The sequence below is a fragment of the Python bivittatus genome, unplaced genomic scaffold, assembly GCF_059951505.1.
Source record: "Python bivittatus isolate LINGU-HERP-01145 unplaced genomic scaffold, Pbiv_v1 ctg000980_np1212, whole genome shotgun sequence".
Taxonomy (NCBI): domain Eukaryota; kingdom Metazoa; phylum Chordata; class Lepidosauria; order Squamata; family Pythonidae; genus Python; species Python bivittatus.
Genome location: NW_028277125.1, coordinates 48,550,267 through 48,566,573, shown reverse-complemented (window position 1 = coordinate 48,566,573; position 16,307 = coordinate 48,550,267). Strand labels below are relative to the sequence as shown.

General features: G+C 37.1%; 1 protein-coding gene across 1 annotated transcript in view; it reads right to left on the bottom strand.

Annotated features, from left to right (window-relative positions):
* Positions 1-16,307, bottom strand: part of SORCS3 (sortilin related VPS10 domain containing receptor 3) — a 525,782-nt gene that overhangs the window by 73,794 nt on the left and 435,681 nt on the right. The window contains exon 14 of the mRNA XM_088132244.1: positions 15,661-15,768. Within this exon, the coding sequence (XP_087988370.1) occupies positions 15,661-15,768 (108 nt within the window). The remainder of the gene's footprint in view (positions 1-15,660; positions 15,769-16,307) is intronic.

Genomic DNA, 16,307 nt, shown 5'->3' with positions numbered 1-16,307 from the left:
CAGTGTCAGAATTTTAGCATTATAATTTAACTACAAATTGCACTGGAGACTCCAGAAAACTAATATTTTAAATATAGGACTGAGTCATTGTTGTTTGCTTTCATGGATGGCCTACAGAATTTCAAGAAAAGGATAAGAAAAATATAATCCTAGTGACTGAATATTATATTCTTCTCTGCCTCCACCAAGTTGCCAGCTTCAGGAGCTAGTAGACAGTCAACCACTTGAGGCTAACACAGCAACAAATCAGCAGGAGTGAGGGCTGAGTCAGATGATGAGCGGTCAGAACTTGGTAAGCTGTGTAGCCCTGCACTTGTTGGCAGCCTTGGAGAGTGAAGCAAATTTGACCTGCTTGGCTCCTCAAGAAGTAAACATACCAACATCCATAACTAAGCCACTCCTTTAGCCATCCTATTTAGGAACAGCTGTCAGAGAATGGTCTTCATGAAAAATGACTCTCCAACACTGGATCTACATTCCTGTGTCAGTGCTTCCTGCTCTGCTCTTTGACGCTTCACAATTTGACCTCAGCTTAGGAAACTCTCTTGTATTTTACCCCTCGATACTCATGGACTTGCTCTATCTTGCTGCCTTGCCCCATTTTCCTGGACCTGTGCTATGTTCAATCCTAGCTTGAATTCTGGGTCACCCAGCCATCGGCAAGATCTTCCTTCCTTCTGTTTTTTCAGAAGGTGTGTGCATCTGCCCAGCCAGTTTTCTGACTGTCTTTCTATTAGCCTTCAGCACTACACATCAGTAAACCTCTTGTAATTTGCTCCAGTGTGTTTGCTCATCCTGAACAGGGCAGTGAGGACCTTTCAGAAGCTTTCAGTATTGTCAGTATTATTTAGTAGTATTATTTATTCTGTTTACCACCCAGAGTTCCTTCTGGTAGATATGCAGCTATAAAAGCTTGTTCAATAATAATAATAATAATAATAATAATAATAATAATAACAACAACAACAACAACAACAACAACAACAACAAAATAAAATTAGTCTCAGTGTTTGCTGAATGGATCACTTCATGGGGACTGGTTTCTGTGGGTATTGTTCTGCAATTATTTAAATCCTTCTTGTTGTGTTACATACAAAAGGTAATGCTGAGGGAACTACTGTTTGACCTTGTGATGGAATGTATCTACGAAGAGGAGGTTGATGTGGGGGATAGCAACAAAGAACAAAGCCACCAGGAAGGGAAAGGAGACAAAAGACAACACAGTCTGCAGGGGGAGCATGGGAAGCATAAGAAGTTCAGGATAGCTACTCACTAGAATCTCCCCAGGTAACACCTTTGTTACGCAAGCTGCATTGGTTGCCAGTTTGCTTCCGGGTCCAATTCAAGGTGTTGTTTATTAAATGCCTTCATGGCACAGGACTAGGTTATCTGAGAAGCCATCTCACCGTTACATCAGCCTACCCCATTTGGTCCGGCAGAAGGGGCATGTTGCAAACCTCACCTGTCAAGGAATTTGGTGGGGTCTAGGAAGAGGGCCTTTTCTGCTCTGGCCCCCTCTCTGTGGAACACCTTACCACCCTGTGGAGCACCCCCATTCTCATGGCCTTCAGGAAGAACATGAAATCTTGGCTATGCCAGATGGCTTGGGAGCCAGATGGGGGCTCACACCAGTGGAATTGGCTTGTGGGGTAATTGATTCTACCCCCAGTCATCTTGAATGTTTTCAGTCTTTTTATGTATAGGACCTTTTTATATAGTCTGACTTTTTAACTAATTAATGTATTTATATTTTTAACTGTTTTCAGGTTTTACTTTAATTGTGAGCCGCCCAGAATCACCCTCCAGGGGAGATGGGTGGCATACAAATTTAATAAATAAATATTCACTAGTTGTTATAGTATAGATTTAGTCTGGCAAGATTCTGTCTATATGGTGTAAGCAAATAAAGGAACTTTACTCAACTGGATAGTTTCACTGTTGTTTCTTGGGCTGGGCCTGACAGGCTCTTATGCAAACAATGGTTCCCTCAATATCACCTTCTGGATCTATTGTAATATTTAAATTATGATACTGAATTCTACTTCTCATTCTATACTGCTCTACAGTAGTATAGATTGAGTCTGGCAAGATTCTGTGTATAAGGTATAAGCAAATAAAGGAACTTTACTCAACTGGACTGTTTCACCACTGTTCTTGGGCTGAGCCTGGCATCAGTTCTGCCAGACTCAGTCTATACTACTGCAACGAGTGAACATACCCTGGAAGATACTAGGGAGTGGCTATCCTGAACCTCTTTCGTTTCCTATATTCCCCCTGCAGGCTGTGCTGTCTTTTGTCTCCTTTCCCCTCCTGGAATGCACCCCCCCCTTCCTGACAGCCTTGATCTTCGTTGCTATCCCCCACATCACCCTCCTCTTCAAAGATGCATTCCATCACACATTCCCATCTCATTCCAGGAAAGGAGTTGATGTCCTTGATCACTGTCTTTGTTTGATAATGGGTGGGATGAGAGTTTCTGAACTGATCAGAGATAATTAACCTTTGTTAAATCACTCTAATAAATGCTTATGGCAGAGGGTTACTATTAAAAAATGCTCAGAAACTTCAGTTGATATAAAATATGGTAACTAGCCTGCTAACTGATGTACAGGTAATGAGATAGTTTCATATACTTCTGGAAAGACCTGTGTTGATTGCCAGTTGCTTTTCACATTCAGTTGTCCCCATGGCAATAGAGTACACATAGTTCTGGTTCACAGAATGACATAATTTATAATATGGTTTATTTTGTATTAGGTTAGCATGCTAAGTGAAAACAGCCATTATGGTTTGTAAACAATAGTTTATGGCTTAGTACAATATTTAAACCTCAGTCAATTGTGTCTTAATAAATCATGGTTAGAGAAACCATTGTTTACTAAAGAAACTATGGCTTGAAATAGTCATGATCAGCTTGCTACATATGACTTTTTCAGGCTGTATTTGCAAGGCTGATTCCAAGTTAAGGTTAATACAAAAAAGCTGCATATTACAGATGAGTGACTGTTGTGATACAGATAATGAGCAATAGAGAAACACAGTTTTGGCCAGTAAGCTTGCCTTTATGAATGGAAAGGGAAGGTAGAACATGAATAAAATATGGATTATAACTGCAACACTGAAGCCAACTTAATGAACTGTGCAACCTCCTGATTGTTTTCTATTAGGGTATAGATAAAAGTGTTCAAGGAAGTCATCGGGTACATAGAAATTGAGTGGCCAGAAAGTGAATTCGAGAACCAGAATCTAATTGAGGCAGACATAGATCAGGAATTGGAAGAAGAGCCAGAGTTAAATTAACTACTCACTGGCAAGATAATGCACATGGAGGAGAGGATGAAAATAAAAAGAGACATAAAAGATGAAAAATGACAGCTTAAAGGAAGATTTTCTACCCAACACTCCATAATTATTTCACTAAACAATAATTGGAGGCTTGGAAAGATTTAGAAGTTTTTCAGTCACTTCATTCATTTAGAGGTTTTTGTCTTGAGGGCACAGAGTAGTACTTAGTGATTGCCTACACATCCCAACAATATAAATAAGGCCAACAATTATGGAAGAGATAAAAGGATTCATAAACTGATATATAAAAATCTATACAAAAGTTAAGCATGCATCCAACAGTAATGCATCAGTCCAGAACAAAGTATAAAAACTACTAGACTAATGCAATGTACATGGAGTGCATATAGCCATAGCATGTCAAGAACACACTAAAATTCAGTGATGTGATATTAGCAGAGGGGTTTTATTTTTGTGGGGAAGGGGACATGGCCTCACTTTGCTTCTCTTGCTCCCATTCCATCCTTAAAACCTTTCAAAATGTTTAAAAAAACTGGCCAAAATCAAGCTGCTGTGATAGAATTTGGAGGATTTTTTTTAAAAAAAGAAGTGTTTTCCTTCCCACACACCATCCATTCTACTTCTCATCCTTAAAAATTCCCATTTCACTCCCCTCCCCACCAAAAAAGGCCAAAACATACAACTTCTGGGTATCTCAGCACATCAAATACCAATTAGAGATTACATATGTGAGTTCTATCACTATAACCAGTTTCCCTAAAAGACTTGTTAAATCTTCTATCATTAAACATCTCCAGCTGAAATCCTCTTGGACCATCTCAGCTTCAAAGGTAGCAGAAAGGACTCCTAGAAGGAAATTACTAAATAAACCCATGAGGAAATGTTCAATTATACAAAAACCATGGCAACATACAGAGATTTTGTAAAACAAACATTGCCTTCACTATAATATTCAACATCTCTAAATCTAAATCTGCTGCTTTATTATAGTTTAACATTGGGGTTTAGGAGCTATGGTACAGAATATATTAGAATATTTATTTGTCTAAGAAAAAGTGCTAATGGCAAAATATCCTAGATTAGGCCAGATATTCTAGATCAGTGTTTCTCAATCTTGGCAATTTTAAGATGTGAGGACTTCAACTCCCAGAATTCCCCAGCCAGCATGCTGGAGTTGAAGTGCACACATCTTAAAATTGCCAAGATTGAGAAACACTGGTCTTGACTACAACTTCACAATTCTTTGCTGTTAGGAGCTGAAATCTAATACATCTGGATAACATAAAAGCTGTCTATTTTTTCTCTATACTTCCAACATGTTTGACAAGAGAATAATGAACCTAGGTATTATTTTAGATAAATTATTTAAACAGAGAAATGTTCAAGCACATGAAATCTAGACAGTCTAAGGATATACTTATACCACATGCATATTCATTGTTAAGTATAGTTTATTATATTAACCCAATTTTATGGGTTCATGTGGCATAACATAAACTAATCAAAATGAGATGAGTTCATTCAACATGCTAGGCTAAAATGTAGTTTTCAAGTCAACTTGGAAGTAAATCAATATTAATATAAATTGATAATTTCAAGTAGTTGATGTCAGAGTGTGGAAAAAAATAGGAAGTGGAAAGATTTCATAGTAGGAGAAAAAGGAAAGACAGATGGCTAAGACTCATATTTATGGGTAATACTGAAAAGAACTGGAGACGAATACTACTTCAACTCACTTCATTCACTGGAACTAGCTATAAGAGGAGGAGGAGAAAAAAGAAAGAAAGAACAGGAAAACTACTGTATATACTTACAAATAAGCCGAGAATCTTAGATACCAAAATGTACCTAAAAATTGGGTTGGCTTATCTGCAGATGGGCTTATCCATGAGTATATACGGTACTACTTTTTTAAAGTACTCATATATACTGGTGTGTAAGCCCATCCACAGATAAGCTGACCCTCACATTTTTAACCAAAATACCATGAAAAATAGATAATCCATGGATTAAAAATTTTGAGGGGTCAGCTTATCCATGGGTGGCACATTTTTCACAGTATTTTGGTTAAAACTTTGAGGGTTGACTTATATGTGGATGAGCTTATATGTGAGTATATACAATACTAAAAAAGAATGAAATAATAATATCATCATTTGCAATCCTGATGCAAAAAACAGAGCTAAATACCCAGATTTCATTACTCAGAAAAAAAATGACCTTGGGGCTGGGGACTATCTATCAGATGAAATAAGTGTAAGTGTGATATGATTTAAACATGTATGGTTTATTTCAGGGGTGGGCAGCTACTTGCTTAAGGGCCTCACAAATGTTTACTAAGAATTTTGATTACAATAGTAAAAACTAATACAAACTAAATGTAGTGAAAGAGAACAGAATAGGAAAAAAAGAATAAAAAATGCAGGAAAGAAAGGAAGAAGAAAAAGAAAAGAAAGAATATAATAAAGAAAAAGAAAAATATGTAAAGAAGAGACTTATAACCTTCATCACAACTATTATAAACAAATTTAGCAACTCTTGACCTCTTACAAGTTTACAAACAGGTATCTCTTCGTCCCATATCCCATCCCTTATCTATAAGCAAATCTATAAAACATCAACTTTTCAATTCTGGTGTCAATAAAAAGTCTGTAAACGGTTGCCAGAACTTTGGGGAAAAAAGCCTTATTTAACCTTGATCAAATAAACCAACTTTATGTCCCTTCCTTTTACTTCTAAAAGTCTTAATCTTTACTTCAATCAAATAATGTTGTAGGATTTGATTTCTCTTCAATTGTTCTTTATCCCATTGCACAGATTTCTTCAAAGCTTCAACAAGCCTTTTTTGTAGATCCAATAAGAAAACATTTCCAGATCACTCTCTTGGTTTATCATTCATATTTCCCTTTTAATTTTTAAAACTTCAGCCAGTTTCTTTTATATATCTAGTAGAGCATCCCTTTCCAAATCATTCTTTTGGCCTGTCATTTGTAGTTCCACTTTCGGTATTTTCTCTGTCTTCTCAGATAAAATTTGTTTCTATCTTTCATTCATTAACATATTTTGGACATAGTCTATCTATAGAAGTAGGCATCATTACTAACAGTGTTGATATTGTAGTTACTAATTTCTGGCTCCATTCTTCAAAGATCTCCTTTAATATTTCTGATGTTATAATGTTTCATGTCATTTTGTAAGTCCCAGTATTAACTGACATCAAAAACAGGCTTGTATTTTTCTTTTTTAAATTCTGCTTAGAATCTTTAATCTCCTCTACTGTCCAGTTTCTAATATCACTAGTGAGAAATCCAGCCACCCTGGAAGACATTTATGGAATTCTCCCAATCAACTTTCTAGACTGAAGAAGCTGCTTAGACAAGCAGCGAAACGTATCAAAACAAAACAAAAGAAGTCCAGTTGCCATGACTCAACCTCCAGATAATTCCACCTGGATGACTGAGAATCTTTATCAACATACAGTATCACTTATATTTGTTATGACTTGCCATAGCCAGGATAACCAAAATAAGTCTGTTTGCCATGATAAGTTGTTTATTTTTTATAGTTAATTACAAAATCTTATAGTAAAAGTCAATATTCAAAATTTATCTGGATCCTTAATCTGCTTATACAGTCAAGACCAGAAATATTGGAACAAGGATAACTGTTTTGGCATTTGGCCTCTGTACACCACCACATTGAAGTTGAAAGGAAACACACCCAGATGGGAGCGAAGTCAGGACTTTCAGCTGTAATTCAAGGGGTTTGACAAAAGTGGGGCACTAACCATTGTAACTTTCTTAGATCAAAATCTTATTTAGCTTTTTGCTGTTTATTTCAAATTCTTTAAGTTCTTAAGGTTATAGGGAATTATGGGGAAGAAATTGTGAACTGAAGACAGCTCCACAAAAAGCAGAGCCAACAACTGCTGCAAAATGAAGAGTTGGCAAGTAGACCAGCTCTTCGTAATTCCTCTCCAGACAAGGAGAAGACTTGAGATAGCCCAGAAGTGCTCCAGACAGTTGTTTCTCATGATGAGACCTCAAGACAGCAGTGTCTGATGGGTTTAGAGCTCTGGGAGATGAGGGAATGGCCATCTTGCTCAAACCACGGTTGGTGCCTTTGAAAGGACACTGGGTTCATATACTTCCTTTTCTAATCACTTTTGGAAATGGCTTATTAACTGCTTTTCAGCTATTAGGAACCTTCAGATTGACAGGTTTTACAGCACTGTATGAGCTCCCCCCCCCCCCCCCTTTCAATCCTTAGCAAAATAAGTTTGAAAGACAAGTCTAAGGACTTAAACATTTTTTTTCTGGAATGAACAGTAAAACAATGATTAAAACTTTGATTTTAGAAAATTACAAATGGACTAAGGGTCCAGATAAATTTGAAATAAGATTTTGAAATTAATTATAAAAATCCTTCCTGTGGGAAAATGTTTTTGTTTTGAATTCTTAAAAAAAAAAAAAAAGATTTTAAAAAGTGACACTAGAAGGAACTAGCAGAACTAAAGATTACAATTAAAGAAAAATACTCAAACTCACAAATATTGAAATTAATTTGAAAGTGGATTTAAAAATGACAGGCTACAAGAATGACATGGAAAAAGACATTACACTGGACATACAAAAGAAACTGGCTGATGTCTTAACAATTAAAAGGGATATACAAATAACAAACCAAGAGAGTGACCTGAATAATTTTCCTATATTGGATTTAAAAAGAGACTTGTTAAAGCTTTGAAGAATTTTGTGAGAAAGGACAAAGAAAAAGTGAAAAGAAATCAAATTCTAGGACATTATTTGAATGGACTAAAGATCAAGATTATTAGAAGTAAAAGGAAGGAATATAAAGTTAGTTTATTTGATCAAGGCTAAAATAGGTATATGGTTATCTCTGATTACCCTTAATGGACTTTTGCTGACATCGGGACTGAAACTATGAAGTTTTAAGGATTTCTTTATAGATAAGAGATGGGATATGGGAAGAAGAGGTCATTTGTTATATTTTAAGAGAAGGTGATAAGTTACTAAAATTGTGTATACTTGTGATGAAGGGGAAAGTCTTTATATATTTCTTTTCTTTTTCTTTACTATATTCTTATTTTTTCCTTTCTTTTCTATTTTTTCTTTTCTGTACCTTCTATTTTTCCTTTGTATTCTTTTATTTTTTGTTTGTATTAGTTTTTATTGTTGTAAATTGTAATCTTTAATAAAATTATTTCTTAAAAAGTTCTTAACCTTATAATAAATTTTTCTTTTATTCAGAGTTGAAGATAAACTCACACAATGACTTTTCAAACTTGTTGTTCCAAAGGTGTCAAATAGCTTTAAGATTTCCAAAAGTGATTTGAAAGTGAGGCTTGCAATCTTAGTGTCCTTTAAAAGGCTCTGCTGCGGTTGTAAGCAAGATGGCTAATGGCTTCATCTCTTGGTACTCAAACCTGCAGAAAACCACTGTGCTGTGGTCTTCTTGTACCACTGTGCTGTGGTCTTCTTCCAGCAGCCATCTGGAGCACATGTAGGCAATCTCCCATCCTTTCCTTATCCAGAGAGGTTCCAAGGAACTGGTCTACTAACTGGTTCTTGGCTTTTGCCGTGGTTGTCAGGTCCGCTTTCGCAGAGACATCTTCATTTCACCCTACCTCCCCAGAAGCCCAGCATAGCTATACTTCAGATTAAGCTATTTCTTTGTCAGCTGTCTGTCTGAAATGTTTACAGATGCACGAGGAAAGAATTGGCATCTAGTGGTGACCTCTCTGAAATAATGAAGAGGAAAATGGGCAATAGCCATAAACGACTGAATGCTAATTTATTTTAGTAGTTACAATGAGAATCTTAGACTTTTTAGAAAATGGTCATTCAGCTGCTTAACAATGTAACAGGCACATTCCTTAAAAGGTTGGCACAAGTGTGGAAACACAGCAAATGATATGCCAAGGAGCAATCTCTGAGCTACTGCATGATGCCAAGTGCAATTAGTGAAGTAGGCTGCTGAACATATAATTACTAAGGGAGGGGGCATTTCTATTCAGGATGGATTTACAGATTAGTCAGTTGGTTACACTTGTGAGGAGAATGGGAAAGACATGAATGGGATACCAACATGCATTTGCTGAATGACAAACCAAAGCTTTAAAATTTTGTGGGTTTTTTTTCCCTCCTCCTTCTTTTAATGTTTCCCAATGTTTCCATATAGTTTCATGTGACATATGCTTCTAAAGAATTATGTAAAAAATAGCTCTGCACAAGTAGAAGGAGTCTGGGCATTAATATTTAATGGTAGGTGTTTTTTATTTTATTTTATTTTATTTTATTTTATTTTATTTTATTTCTTTTTCCCAAGCATGTATTTCTTTTCTTAACTTATTCTTGTTTGCTAAACAGTAACAGATGCTCAGGCTTCAGAACATATTTGTTTTTATTATTATTTTGAATAAAACTACAAGACTGATATCTAAAATAAAAACAATGTGCCGCACTCTGTTACGTGTACTTTCCTAAAGTTTTCAGTTCTTTCCCAAGGCCAAAGTGATCCAAAGTTTCAGTGAAATGATAAAATATGGGTGTAGGTTAGTTGATGTCAACCCTTAGAGGTAGATCAGGAAACAAACTTCCTGAGGAACTTTGTTGGAACTCTATTTTACTGATGCAGGGCATAATAAGACAATCTTGAAAGCCTGACAGAGTCTTTCTCTTCTCTTATACCAAAGAGAATTAAGGCGGAACACTCTTGAGTTTCTTTTTCACTCTCTTCTCCTTTTCACAGTTAAACTGGTATTACCTAATGGCTGTTGAATTCCTTCTTCAAGGCCATCTCTGTACAGAGTACTCAGTTGAGTATCCAATCGTATGATTTCTTTACCTGGGCATAAACTCAGTGAAATCAAAGGAGCTTAATGTAGAATATACATGTGTAGAATTGCAGTGTTAGCTTCTGAAGTTTAGACCAGGCACTAATTGAAAGAGTCTAGTCTTCTGTACCTTAAAAAAGAAAACTGAGTGGAAACTTAGTTTACCTCTGTCAGAGTATATTCAAGCCATCTTTTCATTATGCAAATGTTTACGGAACAGAAACTGCTTGTAAATTTGTTCTTAGGAAATTTGAGCCCTGAGCTTTTGAAACAGAGCTAGATATTTCCTTGTCCAACTTCAGGATTAGGAAACTGATCATAATTAGGTTTGAAAAGGATGACTGTGAAATTTCATGAGCAATTAAATATGTGATTGGCTGATTAATTATCTATCTAAATGTGCATGAGTTTAAAAGGTTGTAAAAATTTGATGTGTTTTTAATATTTTGTATTGCTGCCTTACTGAATGCCACTATGCAAGAAAGCTGCATGCCATTTATTTTTTAAAAAATAAGACAAATTAATCTGGGATGTAGTCTATAAAGCAGGACTATATAACCAGTATCTCGTTATACTGTAGATATTACAAGCAATAATTGACTCATAAAGTGGTTCTTAAAAATCAAAGCCTTAAAACAGAACTTGGGTGGTTATCACTAATTATTACTTGATCTTCTTTGTTCCTTAATACATATTTTAAGCTTAGAAAGAGCCACATTGTCTCAACCCATCCAGATAAATCTTTTCCCTCCTTGCCCCTCCCACAGACACTTAACAATTGTTTCTGTACACAACTGGGATATCAATGAAATCATATGTTCCAAATATACAGTATGGAACCTGCATATGTGCAACTGCTCCCATCAAGACTTTTGCTTAGCCAGTGGGTCACAAGGAATATCTGCAAGCTAGGCCAAGGATACATCTTTGGTATTTATGCTCCCTTCAGCTGATTAAAAGTAATCACAAATCATTTCTCAGGCTTTCTTTGTTGTTTCTATTTTGGTATGGACAATATTGATGAAATGCTTCATCAGTATTTTGTATTGGACAGATGGAAGATCTCAAGGCTTCATTAGATATTTACACTAAAAGATGATCTCCTCTCCCCACAAAAAAGGAAGTATAGCTATCAGCAAATTATAGGCACATATAAAAAATCAGTTTAATATTCAGCTTCCCCATCATGTCAGTCTACGGTTGCCATCTCCAACTGAAATCAATGCTAGAAATTTCTTTACAACTATGTCACATGGCATGCTTGTATATATGGATGGGTGCACAGCTATACATAATGACCAGAAGCCACATTCCTCCAAATGGCAAAGCCAGGATCAAACAAACAAACCCTAGTAAGACCTCAACATTTCAGTAGAGGTTGTCTGTTACTTCCTAATCTACATTAAATATTAAAGTACAGTGGTACCTCGGGATACGAACTTACTCCGTTCCGTGACTCTGGGTGTATCCCGAGTTGGTCGTAACCCGACGCAAATTTCCCCATAGGGTTCAATGTAAATCCGGTTAATCCGTTCCGCCCTCCGAATTTGGTCGCACCCCGAAGCAAATTTTCCCATAAGGTTCAATGTAATTACCGTTAATCCATTCTGGCGTCCGTGGACCATGTGTCAGGGGTGGGAGAACAGCCGGGCGCCGCGCAGCACGGCGGGAAAAAGGCCGGGCGCGGCACCGCGCGGTGGGAGAATGGCTGGGTGCGGTGCGGCGGGAGAACGGCCGGGCGCCGTGCCACGCAGCAGGAGAATGGCCAGGCGCCGCGCCGCACGGCGGGAAAATGGCCGCGGACCATGTGTCAGGGGTGGAAAAATGGCCGCGGACCACGTGTCAGGGCGGAAAAATGGCCGTACCCCGAGGCGGAGTTCGCACATCGAGGTAAATTTTTGCGGCCGGAGCTGGTCGTAACCCGAAAAGTTCGTTAGTAGAAGCATTCGTATCCCGAGGTACCACTGTATAACTCACAACATTTTATAGTATATTATTTATGTATTAAAGTTATCAAAGACATAATGCAAATTATTGCAGATGTCAGTTCAATTCTCCCACACAATTAGTGCACATATACTGTATGTGTACTCCCTCTTTTACATAGACTCATAAATACTATCCTCTTTCCTTTGAAAGAAAAAGTGGAGGGGAGAGAGCTCAGAATGGAGATTGTCATAATGAAAGGGGTAATTGCACAGGGAAGGGAAGGGGATGAAAAAAAACTGGATGGAGATGAGATAAGATTATGGGGAAAGGAACTGAACAATCAGAAAAATATAGCTTCTTCACCAGGTGTTGAGGGTGAGCATCTACAAAGATACAAGAAAGCAGAAGAAGCTACTGCCATCACTTCTGTTGCACTGAGATGGGAAAAATGTGAATGGAATCCATGGATATAAGAACCTCTTCATTCATAGATGGACCCCACATTTTCCCCTAAGTTTGCTCTGTTAGCTTGTTGTTGAGAGAGAGGTTCAAAACTAAGCTATTATCCTTCTATATTGGCTTATCTTGCCCCCAGAGGTGAGATTGGCCCCTTCACTCCTGGCCTTCCAGAGAGATCTGATGACCTAGCTCTGCACATGGCCTGGGGTGGGGAGGGAAGACACCAAGCATGGGGATGGCTAGCCCCTTAGAGGCCTGTCATCTGCAGCTCTGGTAACCATCAGCCTCTTGGACGTTTTCTTCTCTTTTGGTAATGCTTGTATAGTTTTCATGTTTTATGCAATTTTGTATATATTTATTGTTTTAATGGATCTTGTGAGCTGCCCAGAGTCCGCCATTAGGGGGAGATGGGCGGATATAAATCAAATAAATAAATAAATGGATGGATGGATAGATGGATAGATGGATGGATGGATGGATGGATGGATTAATCTATTAATTTCTGTTTCTCTTGTTACCCAATTTTAAATCCAGTTTGTCTTGTTTCCATATCAGCTTGAAAATAATTGTCATAGAAGTGCACAAAACTTCATATACTTTTCTGAGCTGCAAAGTTTTATATATAGGCAAAATGGCCAGTAATTTCTCCAACTTATAATCCATTTTAAGTTGCATATTTTCATGAAAATCTCAATTCTAAGGCACACATTTTCCAAACAGGTGCATTTTTCTATACTTTTTTGGGGGGGGCAATGAGTTGGACAACTGTACTATAAAATCCAGAGATTTGTGCTTTCAAAGATTAACCATTTTGGTCTGCATATTGAAAATGCAAAATTAGGTAAACATATATGAAAATGCAAATAGAAAAAAAATGTCTATTTACACTCCATTTTGCTCCAGATGAAAACTATGCTTACAAATAAAATCCAGATATTTACATGCACAGAGAGAGAGAGAAACCAGAATTCTTGTTTCTGCCCACAAACTAAAAAATGAGTATTATGTGAAACTGTAGCTTTTTATCTACCTGATATATCCAAGGACAAAACTGAAACCATAATAAGAAATCTAAGCAAACTTACTCTCTCAAGTATGAAATAGTCAAGGCAAGATAATGTTCAGTGGCTTATCATATAAAATAAGCTGTTTGCTTGGACCATATTTTCAGGGTAAGACATTTTTCTTCCTTGTAGAAAGAGTGGAGTAGACTAGAAATGTATCAAACCATGTCCCTGATGTACTAGAAGAGAGTTTCTGTAGCGGAAATGAGTCATACCTCCATCTGCTTAATGGTCTCCTTTTGCTTAATATGAAGCAATCTCTGTTCCACCTCCCCATTACAGAGCCAGGTATCTGAACTTGTATTGCTTCACCAACCCTTTTAGAGTCAGTGTGGATGAGAGCAATGATAAATCTGTATGAAGGAGGCCACCCGGTAAGCTGTTACAGATAGCAAGTGGCAGCTGCAACAGAAATACTGTATAACAAAACCAGTAACAGGGAAGGCTTTGTACCACTAGTTCAGAAATACTTGCTAAGACCAGGAGGCTTAAAGTTCAAAATGTAAATACCCTTACTTTAAAAAGACAACCCCAGATGAAGTCTGACAACCTCTCCCCAACTCCCAAAACAAAAATACACCCATCTGAGTGACTGCTGTATATAAACCAAGGAAACTTTTCAGCCGATTGTAGTTATCAAGAGACCATGTTTCCTATTTCAGATATCAGGAGCCACCAGCCAGCCATTATTTCCCAAAGCCTTAGAGAAGGAGGAAGTAGTGATTAAACCAAGCCTCTTCAAATATTACTCTGACCATTTGATAGGTAGATAGATAAATAAATCAAACCATCAAGATTGTTTAGTCTTTAAATGGAACATTTGACATAGCTTGATTTATTTCTGGCTAAAGATAAAGTGTGAAGTGATCTCCTATTTAGAGAGGGTAAGTGGCAATGAAATATGAAGTGAAGAAATTATAACTCTAGGTTCAAGTCTGATCTTGAGCCTTGGACCCTTGTTTGCAAACCTTCACTTATTTCAGGAACCCAGGTACATTGATGGATTTATAGTCCACTTAATTTTCAAGGTGAGTAGTTATAAAAGAAGATTGAGTTTTACTGACATATTCATTGCCTGATAGAATTGTTAGGGCAGTTCCCAATGAGCTGCGGTATTGAAAAGTAGCAAGTGTATAACTGTAATAATCCTGGCAAAAACAAATCTCTGATTTTTTTTTTCTGATAAAAAGAAACATCTGGAAATATTTTTCATCTCACAGAGGTTTTAATTTGTATATTCAAATGGTTATGTTATTACTGATTTTATCTGTTTGTTTGTCCCAGTTAATAACATGCTTTAACATGGGCATGATAGCATGGACTAATTTGGCAAAGAGAAGATGTTGTATGTTGTGACAATCAGATTTGGGCTGCAAAAATCTTAACTTCTCCTGTTCTGGTAGTCCTATTCTATGCATCACCTAGATCTTAACTCCTTACAAAGGCTTATCTTAATGATCACAATGGACACAGGTCAATCCACTAAGGTCTGAGAAAAAAAAGTCACTTTGTGTTAACTTGTGTTAACTTAACTATTCTATGCCTGAATAACAAGAGTGCAAGGCAACGTAGAGAGTTTTTTTTTCTCATGTTACATGAGTATATGAAAATGGGAATATCCAGCATGATCAGGTTGCTTGATTGCCATAAATAAAACAGGATTAGTGATCTAAATACTGCTGGCTCCGTAAGTATTGGTAGTTTGTTTTAGCATCACACACATTTAAATTAAATCTGCAATGGAAATATATAACAGAAGCAGTACTATTAAAGCTACAGGAATAACAAATATAGATGATATATTAGCATAAGATTTCAGACTCTGCAGGGCAACCCTGAGATCCCCTGGAACCAACCTGATATTCTGTTTGATGGATGGCCTAAATCAGGGTTCCTCAACCTTGGCGACTTGAAGATGTGTGGACTTCAACTTCCAGAATTGCCCCGCCAGCCACACATCTTCAAGTCGCCAAGGTTGAGGAACCCTGGCCTAAATGGCTCATCTCTACTGTCTCCCAAGGCATCTTGTTTAAGTCTGCAACTTACGTCATTATCTGAGTCTCTATGCCTGGCTCCACTAGGGACCCATCCACAAAGAGCGGTGCTGATGTGAAGCCATATTTATTCCAGGTCCTTCCTTCATCGAAACTCACCCTGAGATTGAAAGAGATGAGATAAGTACACATGAAAGGGTTTCACTGGAGCCATTTCCAAGGTAATTAAACAATGTCTTCGGCTGAGTAGCTGGATTTATAAATAGGCATCAATCTTCCATATTATTAATACTCTGGTTCAACGTGCTTTGAAGGAGTAATGCACCACAATGATTAAAGTCAGTAAGAGACAGCAGTGCCTGAGTAAAATGATTGCTCTGATTAGAGGAAAATGGAAGATCATATAAAATAACCTGCGCAGTGAATTATTGTCTGTTTCTTTCATGCTTGAGGTAGGGTTTCTGATTCAGTTTCGGTGGTATTTATAAGATTCTACTACGCTTCTTTTTTGGAAGTGACCATGCAAAATTCTTGTGGCAAACAAACATTGTATTAAACATGAAGTTAACATGAGTACTTCAATTTGTATAGGCTTCATCACCAATGAAGACCGGTATAAATGTACTGCAGTTGTCCCATAAAATAAACAATATTTTCAGATTTGTAAACCTAAATAAAATCTCTATCAAAGTGAGGGAT